Source organism: Narcine bancroftii, chromosome 6 (assembly GCF_036971445.1).
Source record: "Narcine bancroftii isolate sNarBan1 chromosome 6, sNarBan1.hap1, whole genome shotgun sequence".
Classification (NCBI taxonomy): domain Eukaryota; kingdom Metazoa; phylum Chordata; class Chondrichthyes; order Torpediniformes; family Narcinidae; genus Narcine; species Narcine bancroftii.
Window position 1 is genome coordinate 228,679,504 of NC_091474.1, and position 12,810 is coordinate 228,692,313.

At 44.4% G+C, this 12,810-nt stretch overlaps 1 protein-coding gene across 9 annotated transcripts in view; it reads right to left on the minus strand.

Annotated features, from left to right (window-relative positions):
- The window catches only part of LOC138737113 (tyrosine-protein kinase Fyn), a 253,161-nt gene that overhangs the window by 70,981 nt on the left and 169,370 nt on the right, over positions 1–12,810 (minus strand). For all 9 annotated transcript variants that reach the window (XM_069887637.1, XM_069887639.1, XM_069887636.1 and 6 more), the window contains 2 exons: positions 5,160–5,429; positions 2,354–2,453 (listed from right to left, as the gene is read on the minus strand). In XM_069887637.1, the coding sequence (XP_069743738.1) occupies positions 2,354–2,453; positions 5,160–5,418 (359 nt within the window). In that variant the 5' untranslated portion in view covers positions 5,419–5,429. The remainder of the gene's footprint in view (positions 1–2,353; positions 2,454–5,159; positions 5,430–12,810) is intronic.

The window sequence follows — 12,810 nt, forward strand, 5'->3', positions numbered from 1 at the left end:
TGAGCCAGACTTCCGGACAATGCTACCATTTCATGGCCACAGCCGAGGCGACCTTTACAAACTGAATTTGATATTTGGACAATCTCAAACTCATGTCCGTGATATTCCCCAGCGGGAAAAAACTCTGGCTCATTTCTTCCACTGGAAATGTTCCTGCTCAAAAATGTATCGGCACATGTTGGGAGGAGGAACAATTAGTCTCAGGTCAGGGACAAAGGGAGCAATTCCAGATATTAGCTTTCTGTGACAGAGCAATTTGTGGAATATGGAATGCAAATACTTTGAAATAACTTGTAAAATGCTGGAAATTTGCAGTGAGTGCTCAAGAGCCTGTCAACGGAATTAACCTTGCAGGCCAATGACTGTCAGTTTTGATTCTGTGCATTGAATTGAATTGTTTGTTGTGTGCACTAGGATACAGTGAAAAGCTTTGCTTTCTGTGCTATCCAGGCAAGTCAAGCAAAACATACTTATAGCAGGAAGTGCAATAATGAAAAAAAAAATGCACGGTGCAGTTTAACATTTAGTCAAGTAGTGCGATGTACAGGTAAGAAGGTAGGAGGATTGTAATGCATGTTAGTAGAGGATATCGCAAGATCAGCTAGCAAAATGTCACTACACTTCTGCGCCATCTTGGAATGACTGCCAGCTACCTCGTGTTGAGTTTGGTCTCAGCATTATCATCATGTACAGATTTTTATAAACACAGAGATTGTTTACAAGCAACCCTGTTTTAGTGGGGTTGGGATTAGAGACTTCTTTGGGCTGTTACAATAAGGGAAGGGAAGGAGAAGGGGTGAATAAAGTGCAGCTCAGCTTAATCCACGGAGCCTACACTTTTGATGCAGGCCTGGATCTTGGAGAACTTGTGACAGTTCTGGAGCCTTCAGTTACCGAGATCGATCTAAATAGAAGTAACCAAACTACAACACCTAAACTATCACTTAACATCTCATGGGTCGTTGGTGCTTATACTCTACATCATACTCCTACACCCAGCCAACTCCTGTTCCCACCCCCTCCACACTCTGTACCCCTCTACTCCTCATGGGTGCATCTAGCATTCCCAATGCACATTTGTGGTTGCACATTCCACATTTAAATTCCTTCCATCTCCAAGTCAGCCTGAACAGCTGTTACCATGGTGACAAGGGAGAAAGATTCCTTTCAATACTTTATTCAATAATACGATGGGACGAAGAATACAGACCAACCAATGGGAACCCTGGCTTCCTTACCGCAGAGAAATGCCATGAACCACAATGGCTGATCTCACAGGGAATCATTTAGATTGCCCCTCACCAATATGAAGAAAGGTTTGAGTTGTGGTTCCTGCGCTTTTAACTTGTAACTCACTCACTCCCTCCCCATCCCACCCAATCCTCCCTCCTTCCCGCCATTCCCTACACCGAATCTTCCTCCCTAAATCTTTCTTCCCTCCCTCCCCAATTTCCCCCACACCAAATTGCCCCCCCTCCCCAATATCCCCTACACCTAATCTCCCTCCCTCCCTAATCTCCCCTTCACCGTATCTCCCTCCCTAAATCTCCCTCCCAAATCTCCCCTACACCGAATCTCCCGTCCCTCCCTCCCCAATCTCCCCTACACCGAATCTCCCTCCCTCCCTAATCTCCCCTACGCCGAATCTCCCTCCCTCCCTAAATCTCCCTCCCCAATCTCCCCTTCACTGAATCACCCTCCCTCCTCAAATCTCCTTTCCCTCTTTCCCTACACCGAATCACCCTCCCTCCCCAATCTCTCCTACACCAAATCACCCTCCCTCCTCAAATCTCCCTTCCTTCTTTCCCCAATCTCCCCTACACCGAATCGCCCTCCCTCCTCAAATTTCCCTTCCCTTTCCCCAATCTCCCCTACACTGAATCACCCTCCCTCCCCTAAACTCCCTTTCCTCCCTCCCCAATCTCCCCTACACCGAATCGTTCTCCTTCCCCAATCTCCCCTACATCAAATCACCGTCCCTTCCCGTCTCTCCTTCCCATCTCTCTCCCTCTCCAATTTCCTCAAAATGAAATCTCTCCTTCCCTCCTTCCAATCTCTCCCCCTCCCCAATCTCCCCTACACCAAACTTTCATCTCCCCAAAGATCCTCCCCCTCCCGCCAATACCAAATCACCTCCTATCTTCCCCGCTATCCCATACCCCAACTCTCTCCCTTCCTACTCTCCCCATATTCTCCCTACACCAATTTCTCCTTCCCTCCCCTCAATCTACTCCTCTCTACCCAAGCTTCCTTCTCCCCAACCAATCTCCCCTTCCCTACTCTCCCACCCACCACCATTCTCCCCTTCCCTCAGTCCTTTCTCTCCCCCAACTAATTTTCTCTCAATACTTACGTGTTATTAAGTATTTGAAACTTCTCTCCTTTGTGAAAGCTGAGATCATCATCAGTTCTGGCATCGTAGTCATACAGGGCCACAAACAGAGTTACCCCAACTGTGGGGGGGGGGGAAGGGCGGGGAAGGGAGAGAGAGAGAGCGATTCATCAGTACTTTGGACAACTCGTCTAAAACAGAAATTCATCCTCAGAAGCAAATGGTTTATAGTGGTATCTGCAGAGTGAGCTCTGCTGACTACTTAGCCTGGGTAAAATTCAATGAATTTTGGAGAGGGATCAGGATGAACATTTTCTGATTTTTGCTCCACTGAGAACAAGTTTTACTCTAGTAGGGCAGTCTCTCAGCTCTACTTAACAACATGATTAAGGGAAAGCCCATGAACATGGTATTCACGCCCTACATCCCCTCATCAGTGGTCTTCTACAATCGTTCCGTGTAGGCACCCTTGCTCTAGCTTTCTAGTAGCTTCTCATGCAGTATAAACTCCATCACATGCTCAAGGTTCCAAATGGACATTTTGAAAAATTCACTTTTCAAATCCGCACATTGAATGGCAACCGGGCCAGGAGAGGGTCATGAAAGGGCACCGCTCTCTAGATCCAAAGCTCAGAACAGGCCATGGGAATCACTTAACACGGTACCCTGGTGCGTTCTGCTCTGCATACCAGCCAGGCCATGCACTTACAGGTGACGCTGGAACTCAGCAGAAGGATCAGCTAACATTTATTTCCAATCTACTGATGTAAATTTGCAAGTTCGTTAATATTTAAATTTTCTAATGATGCAAATGACATCTGTACTTACGTAAAATTATAGTCCCAACTCAAAGTATGCGTTTACTCTTGTAAAGGGTAACGGTAAGCAATCTGTCCAATGGGACGGAGAATACAGACCAACCAATGGGAACCCTGGCTTCATTACCGCAGAGAAATGCTGTGAACCACAATGGCTGATCTCACCCCATGTCTTGTGTGGGTTTCCTCCAGGTTCTCTGGTTTTCTCCCACCCTCCAAAACATATAGGATTGGTGGGTTAATTGGGTGTAATTGTGCGGTACAGGATTCATGGGCCGGATGGGCCTTCTCCCATGTGGCATCGTTAAAATTCAAACCATAAATTTTTTATCTACCTTTTACATTTATTATCTTCTTTAAATTTAATTTGATGCACACCATGGTTATGAAGTACCTGTTCACTTCCTTTTATGTTTATAATCTCTTTTTTTAAAACTTAATTTATATTATTGTAGTTGTTCTTTTTGGTTGGAGCAAGTGAGAATTTTGGTGCACATGTACATTCTACAATGTATAGGACAATAAACTCATGAGAACCATAAAACACTACAGCATAGAAACAGGCTCTTCAGCCCATCTAATCGAGGCCAGACTATTATTCCGCCTAGTCCCATTGACCTGCACCCAGATCATATCCCTCCATACACTTCAGTTGGGACAGCATGGATGGTGTAGCCGTTAGCGCAATGTCTTTGCAGCAAGTGGGACTGGGGTTCAAATCCTGCGCAGTCTGTAAGGAGTTTTTACATTCTCCCTATGCCTGCATGGGTTTTTCCCCCCGGTGGCTCTGGTTTCCTCCCTCCGTTCGAAACATACCGGGAGCATAGGTTAATTAGCATGGACTTGTGGGCTGAAGTGGCCAGTTACCATGCTGTATGTCTAAATTTAAAATACCCCTCCTATCCATGTACCTGTCCAAATTTTTCTCAAATGTCAAAATTGAGCCCTCATTTACCATTTTAGCTCATTCCACACTCTTGCCATGCTCAGCAAAAGTTCCCCCTAATATTCCCCTTAAACATTTCACCTTTCATCTTTCACCCAGGTCCTCTGGTTTGTATCTCACCTATCCTCAGTTTACCTGCTTACATCTACTTTACCGATATCCTCTAATAAAGCCCCCCACATTCTTCCATGCTCCAGGGAATAAAGTCCTAACCTGTTCAATCTTTCCCTGTAACTCAGTTCCTCAAGTGATTATTCTCTGCACTCTTTCAATCTTATTGATATCATTCCTGTAGTTAGGCAACCAAAATTGCACACAATATTCCGAATTTGGCCTCACACATGTTCACCTTGTCATCCCAACTACTACATATTGATTTATGAAGGCCAATGTACCAAAAGCTCTCTTTGCTACCCTATCTACGTGTGATGCCACCTTCAGGGAATTATCATTTAATGCACTAAAACACGAAGGCATTTCACTGGAGCATCTGCACAGTCCAGTCATGATTATTGATAATTCATTTGTTGGACGTAGGTACTTCTAACAAGATCATCACTTGTTCCCTTTACTAATGGGCCTCAAAAGAAAGCCACCTGCTGAAACTGCTACAGTTTGTGGAGAAAATTATTCTTGAATTGGACTAAGTAATATCAGATTGAAGACATAAATCAGCTATATTGCTGTGTTCCTGGGATCACTTATCAGGCCTGGTGGGCAGGGCCTTCTCTTACTTCCCTGAGAGGCACCAGCTCATAATTTTCATTTTAAATAACAGCTCAGGACTTTATAGTCACCACTGCTGCAACTAGCTTTTATATTCCAGATTTATTTAATTACCTAAATTTAAATTTCACAGCTTGTTGTGGGATTTGAACTTGTACACCTGGTTCATTAGTCCAGTCTGCTTGATTACAATCACTGGCTGTAGAAGCAAAATGTGATCTTCTTTCATGGAAGCCCGATTTCAGTGAAGGATGTGTTCGGTGTAAAAGGTTGGTACTGAGCCATGGTTTTGAAAGATAAAATAAATGACAAAGAGAACGGCGGATGTTTCACCTACCGGTTAGCGACCCTCCTCCTCGGGTCCTCAATGTCCCCGTATGAGAGGAGGTGTGAACGCCTCCGAAGACCGTCAACGTTTGTCCGCTTGTCCCGTGGAAACTGTTGTAATTCGGAATCCCCGTCACGCTGAAGTTGGGATAGTGCTGAGGAGAAGGGTCAGGCCCATACCGATAGCCTGGGTTCTGGGGGATGGAACCAGCCCTCTCGTCCACCACTGTTTTAGTTGTCTCCTTGTCCTTGCAATGCACACAGCCCATTATCTAAACACCTGGAAAACAGCCCAAATTCAAGACTCAGGACACTAAGTATTGATAGCAACTGGTAGAACATATAACACTTTGTACAGTACTTCAACTACAGTATGCATATCGGAATAATATCTGTGTACATCATTTCCTCTGTTGCATTATTAGTGAGGTTAATATTTCACTGCTTTCTTCCTCTATGCTTTTTGTGTCACTACCCAGTTATGTTTAAGGAGTAAACAAATAGAGTAAAATCCCCATTATCCGGAATTCAAGCAACTGCCAGTCTCAAGCAACCAGCAAAAAAAAAAATCGCGTAAAATAAACAGGTAAAAAATATGAAAGTTTAAAATCAGTGCCCCTCTAGCAGCTGGTTCACGCAATTTCAAGCAACTGGCAAATTCACTTATCCGGCATCTACCAATCCCCATGAGTGCTGGATACCGGGTGTTTTTTTACTGTAGATTGTTCTCAGGAATTGGATGATGCCCTTCTTGAAGGACATTAATGAACCAGATTGGTTTTTACAACAATCCAGCAGTTTCATGGTCACCCTTACCAATCCCACCTTTTTTTATTTCATGTATATTTTACAAACTGAATTTAAATTCTCTTATTTCTGTGCTGAGATTTGAATTCTCAACTCTGCATCATAGTTCAGGTCTCTGGATTATTACACAATAATACAGACTGGGGCAGTAAAATTATGCATGTCGGCAGGTCACCAGACTGACATGATGACACCTGCAGCCATAAGAACTGTGGACTGGAAGAGTGTCAGTAATATAGTCCAATGAAACGGAATTCAATTCTTACCTAAAGGGAGGAAGTAAAGATCCAATACATTCTATGTATCTGGCTTACGGTTACTTCTTTGGAAACTCATCCCAAGAAATCCTGAGCGTATGGGGTGCCAATCATGGCAGTTCACTCAGAATATGGCAACTGCTTGCATCTTTTCAAGCTGTATTTTTAAAACATTTTTACAAATAGAAATATGAAACTGAAGCTGCAAATTTATATTGGAAACCAAATCACTGATCAGCATAGGTAAAGGAGTGATCAATGTTCAGTAAAAACCCCTGGTATCCGGTACCTATGGGGATTGGTAGATGCCGGATAAGTGAATTGCTGTTTGCTTGAGATTGTTTGTTGCATGATTGGCCAACTAATCGCTAGGGGCACCTAGCCTTCTTCACTACCACCTTTAGGAATCCATGGACTTTTACTAATCCACAGGGCTCAAGTGTTCACGGTATATGCCTGACATTTATTTGACCTCCCAAAATGCATCACCTCAGAGCTACTGCACTTAAATTCCACCCGCCATTGTTCCGCCCAGTTGACCAATTGCCAAGACCATCCTCCCAATAATAATTCCACTGCTTTCTTCCTCTATGCTTTTTGTGTCACTACCCAGTTATGTTTAAGGAACAACCCTCATTTTACGATCACACAAAATCAGGATCAAAGCTCTCTTGAATTTTATTTTCAGGAACCGGGTAATTGCTGATTGGGTCGTTAAATGGTAATTAGCAGCTCGTGTGGAGAGATGCAGCAAGACAGGGGAATATACAACCAATGGGAGGACGGAGACTGAAATGGGGGAACAGAGAGACTTTGGAGCAGACGTTCACTCATCTTTAGAGACAGCAGGGCAAGTGGATAAAAAATCTAGGGATGCTTTCCCTTATTAGATGTCAGCCACAATTCTAACCACATTACAGAAAAGACATGATTACACTGGAGACAGGGCAAAGGAGATTTACAGGGATGCTTCCAGGCCAGGGCTGGAAATTTTTCATTACAAGGTTTGATAGATTGTGGTTATTTCCGCTGGAACAGAACAATTGGGCGAAGAAATAGAGGGGCAAAAAACAATGAAGGGTCCCAAGAGAATATGTAGAGTCTGAACACAAGGGGGATTTTGATAAAAAAGTGAATGGTAAAAGGGAGATGAGAAAATTAATTTTCATCCATAAACATTGGGAACTGGATGCATGAAAGGGCAGGAGAGACAGATGCCTTTGCAAAATTTTAAAAAGTATGCAAATGTGAACGTGGGCAGGTCGCGGACCCAATGCTGCAACATTTGGCTCAGTAACTCCACCTTGATTGGCATAAACACCAGAGAGGGGAATAACTACTAAGGGCCACAGTGTGGCAATGGTGCTAAATAGAGAGTGAATGTAACCGTGTACAGCGATGGAAATGTATGGATATGACACCAAGAATGTGGAAAGATCTGAACGGTTTTCTTTTATTAATAATTTAATGTGAATAAAGTTTATTTTGGAATAAAAGCTCAACGAGGCAAATCGTCTCTTTCTTTCATAAATTTTCTATGACCCTGCATTTCAAGCTAATTTCAATTCAGCAGACACACAGTGGAAGCTACCCTGCAGTCTGGAACTGTATTGTAATATGGAGACTATCCAATGAACCTTTGTTTCAATGAAGCAATCTTCATAAGGAGTTCATACCAAGTTCTGTCATCCGGCCTCTTAGTTCTAATAAGAGAGGGTGAGTAGCATTTGTGCTACAGAGCGAATAACGAGACCAGCATTCGACAGGTTCGTTCCAAAACTCGCTGCTTTATTCTTTGGTCACTGAGCATGTTAAAGGCACTCCCTGTTCCTGCCGCTGGGCCTCAGAAGTTGCGTCACTGACTGGCAGCTATTCATACTTTGCGCATGTGGGCCCTTTCCTTGAGGGGAGGATGCCCGGCGCATCTTGGTGTAGGCTACTCCGACCATGCATGTCCGAGAGACAATCGGAGCCGGTTAACCTGAACAACAAAACGCGTTGGTCGCCACAGGTGAATCGTCTCTCTTAAAATGGGTGGGAAAAAAAAATACTGGGTTGCTCGAGGAACTCAGTGGGTCAGGCAGCATCTGTGGAGGTAAATGGAAGAGTTGAGACTCTTCATCAAGATCCGTCAACAAAAATTATTCCTTAGCCTCTGATTTAATTTGTTGAAGATGAAACTCATTAGGAAATTGCAGAATAGTTAGAGGGTTACATCCCTGGGTGTGGATTGTGTTAGAAAGTACAAAACAATTTTGATCAGCACATTAAAAAAAAAACCTCTATCTTCTCAATGCTGTTCTAATGCTTGACCATTTATTGCACAGAGAAATAAAACCCGTGGTTATTCTGCATAACTTTCAAACACTACTCCACCACCACAGGAATGCAATGAAGCAATACTGGATCAGCAAACCTCTGACTCAAACTGCCCTGAATATGTGGAGGAGCTCTGGAAACAGCAGGGCGAGCAAGACTGCATCACTGAACGGCCTCTTCACTGCAGCGAGAAAATTTAAGGAACCATGGTTACTAGGAGCCGTAGCAGCTCTGAGACTCTTTGTTACTGGGGCCAGACTGCACTGCTTTGAAAGCTCTGGTTGCCAGTACTTCATCAGCCACAAATCAGTCAAGGCCCTTGAGAGAGAGGGGGAGAGAGAGAGAGAGAGAGAGAGAGAAAAGGAAAGAGAATTGGCTCACGTTCAATGCTGTATCCTGGTTTTCCGAGCAAATCTTTATCTCTATTGTTTGTATTATACGCAATACAAGGGGGAAAAAAATAGACGGCAAATGGTTATTTTCTCAGCTTCCCCTGATAGCTCTGCGTATTTTTGGCTCAAGGTATAAAGAAGGTGTTCTTTCGCTGTTCTGAATGAGGGTCCCAAAGCTCATGCTGCGACAGTGCCTTATATATTTTTAAAGCAAGTCCTGCATACATTTGCTCATACATTTTAAATGCAGATCGGAGGGCTGAAACAATTCTTCAGTGTCTCCCCAAGAACTCATTCTTAGGCTGAATGAAAAAAGAGGATCAGGAGCGTTAATTCTGCTCGTAGGAACAAACTAAATGGCTTCTTCAGAAATCTGGCTGCAATTCCTTCCTCACTTCCATTAGCAAACCATGGTTTCCCGGGTAGGAGGAAAGTTTTATTGTTGACTCCCCTGCTGATTAGCTTCCTGTTGCGTGGTCATTCGCAGGGCAACTGAACCATTGCACAGGACATGGACGAGTACGAACTGGCCCTTTGGCCGCCCATGTCTGTGCTATGACGACACGGTTAGCATAGGGGTTAGTTCAACGCTATTACAGCACCAGCGATCGGGACAATGGTTCGAATCCCGCGCTGTCTGTAAGGAGTTCGTATATTCTCCCCGAGTCTGCGTGGATTTTCCCTCGGGGGCTCCGGTTTTCTCCCCACCCTTCAAAAGGTATCAGGAGTTGTAGGTTAATTGGGTGTAATTGGGTGGCACGGGCTCGTTGTGCTTTACGTCTAAAAAAATTTTTTTAAATCAATAAAAACCAGCCAGTGTTTGGTCAATATCCCCCCCCCCCATTCCTTGCACTTTAAATGTTGCTATTATATCTGCTTCCACCACCTTTCTGGTCAGCATGTTTCAGGCTCTATGCAAAATAAACTTGCCTTGCACACCTCCTCCCAACATAAGCCTATGCCGAACAGTATTGACATTTTCACCCAGTTTATGCCTCTCATAACTTAGATCAGGTCTCCCTCAGACTCTAGAGGAAACAATCCAAATTTGTTCAACCTCTCCTTATAGCCAATACTCTCTAATTCAGGGAACACCCTGGTGAACCTCTTCTAGATCCTCTGCAAAGCCTCCACTTTTCTGTAAGGCTGCAACCAAAAATGTTCACAGTACTCCAAACAAATATAACCAAAATTTTATACTGCGGGAACAGGACTTCACAACTTTTATACTCATTGACCCGACTGACAAGGCAAGCATGCCTTATAAGACCATAAGAACATAAGACATAGGAGCAAAAATAGGCTATTCAGTCCTTTGAGTCTGCCCTGTCATTTAATCATCAGCGGATCCAGTTTCCCACTCAACCCCACTGCCCTGTCGTCTTCCCAGAACCTTTGATGCCCTGGCTAATCAAGAATATCAATCTCTGCCTTAAATATACCCGATGACCTGGCCTCCACAACCACCTGTGGTAAAAAAAGTTCCAGAGATTCACCACCCCGTCTAAAAAAATTCCTCTGCATCTCTGCTCTAAGCAGACGCCTTTCAATCCTGAAGTTGTGCCCGCTTGTCCCTGCCTCTCCCACCATGAGAAACAACCTTTCTACGTCTACTCTGTCCACGCCTCTCAACATTCAAAATGTTTCAATGAGATCCCCCCCGCCACTCTCTGAAATTCCAATGAATAAAGGCCAAGAGTTGTCATCTTTGTGAACCTCCTTTGAATCCTCTCCAAAGTTAGCATATCCTATCTTAAATGAAGAGCCCAAACTTGCTCACAATTAAGGCAAACAAGCGGGAGTGCAGATGCTGGTAAGCTGGAATGACACACAACATGGTGAAGGAACTCAGTGGGTCAGACAAGCATCCATGGAAGGCCGCAACCCATCCACACAACGCTGCGTAACCCACTGAGCTCCCTCAGCATTTTCTGTGCTGCTCAAACATGCCTGATGTCGACTTTACCAGCCTATTCGTGGTGGTGCCACTTCAGGGTGCGATAATCACACCCCAAGATCCCTCAGTAATTCAATCCTCCTCAGGGTCCTGCCATTCATTGCATCCTCCCCCCCCACCTATTTATGCTTGCTACCTTCCCTTTCTGCTTAACTCCTGGAAAAAGGAGGGGGGGGGAATGCGTCCTGAAACAGATAATTTCTCCCCACAGATGTTGTTTGTTCTGTTAATTTGCTACAACTTCCCAATGTTTGCTCAAGGTTCAAGCATCGGTGGAATGTTGATGATCCAAATTGGGAGAGGGATTCAAACACAGAAAGGAACTACCAATGAAAATCAGGCAACAGTCACGGAGAGACAAGGGAGATGGACTGACTAGAGGACAATGTTACTCAACATGCTTACAGGTGAGTGCTATTAGAATGTTTCCATGTCTATGAACTGATTTTAGGATCTTACAGAATTAATAGCGATACTGAAGTTTTTAAGAACCAGAGAGCAGGTTAAGGACTTCAATTTTTTTCTTTAAATTTCGGCATACAGCATGGTAACAGGCCCTTCCAGCCCACAACCCCCATATGTTTTTGAGGGCGGGAGGAAATCAGAGAACCTGGGGGAAACCCACGCAGACACGGGGAGAAAGTACAAACTCCTCACAGACAGCGGGGGATTCGAACCCCGGTCACTTGTGCTGTAACAGCTGCTAATACTAACCGTTCCGGTGAAAATGAAAAGTTTAAAGCGAACATCAGGGACACCTTCCTCACAGAGAGTGGTGGGAGCGTGGAGAGAGCTGCCAGCTGGAGTGGTTTTTAACATTTAAGAAAAATTTGGACAGTTACATGGATGAGAGGGGTATTGGAGGGCAATAGTCCGGCTGCAGGTCAGTCGGATCAGGCAGAATAATAGCTCATCACAGCCCAGAGGGGCTGAAGGGTTTGTTTCTGTGCTGTAGTGCTCTATGCCTCTGTGTAGAGAAAACACAACCTATATACGTTCCACATTATGCGGGGAAGGAGGGAGGGGGAGATAAATATTTGCCAAAAGATGATTGATGGTTGTGAGAGTGGGACACAAGAGAAAGAGAGATAGAGAGGAGAGAGCACATGGGCTGAGCGGTGAAAGCCAAATGAAAGGGGAAACCAAAAGGAAATAAAACCTGCCAGCATTGGGGCTGACAGGCAGAATGCAATGACTACCATTTCCTGAAAGCCAAAAGAAACACAGGTCATGGAAAATGACCTGAAGAGGGTAACAAGAAAAATATAAAAGGAAGCAAAAATACAGGAAATAATTAACTAGTGGATCGCAGGTTCAAAGAATAAAGAACAACTTGGCTTCCTTCGTAATGAGAGTGAACTCCAGATTAGACTGCTTACTTCCTCTTCAGCTCCTGGGTCACATACAGAAAGAAAGAACACCTCCTTAACGCATTCTATTTCTGCTGTCTCAAATTTACGGAACAGTATGTAGAAAGGTGGAGTGTGGAGATATATGGTTTGGGTGCAGGTCAGTGGCACGAGCAGAATAACAGTTCAGCACAGACTAGAAGGGCTGAAGGGCCTATTTCTGTGCTGTAGTGTTCTATTGTTCTACGGCTGAATGGCCTACTATTGCCCCCTATTTCCTGCAAGTGCATGTTTTTAGCATTGAACTGGCCGAAGGCAAACTAAGTCAATAATGCAGTAATATTTCAGCTGGGATTTCTGTACACAGTAGAGGAATCTCGCTGTACCAACCCAACCACGCCTGGCAATACAGAGCATCCAGGATCACGTGCAAAGTTTGTGAGCATTCGGAGAGCAGCAGGGAGTGGGGCGGGGGGGGGGGGGAATAACATCTGAATGGGGCAGAGCTATTGGCCAATGCATTTGTTGTGCCTTCCTCCCCTATCAGTCTCAGCCGTTCCTGCTGCTGCGGCAAACTGTG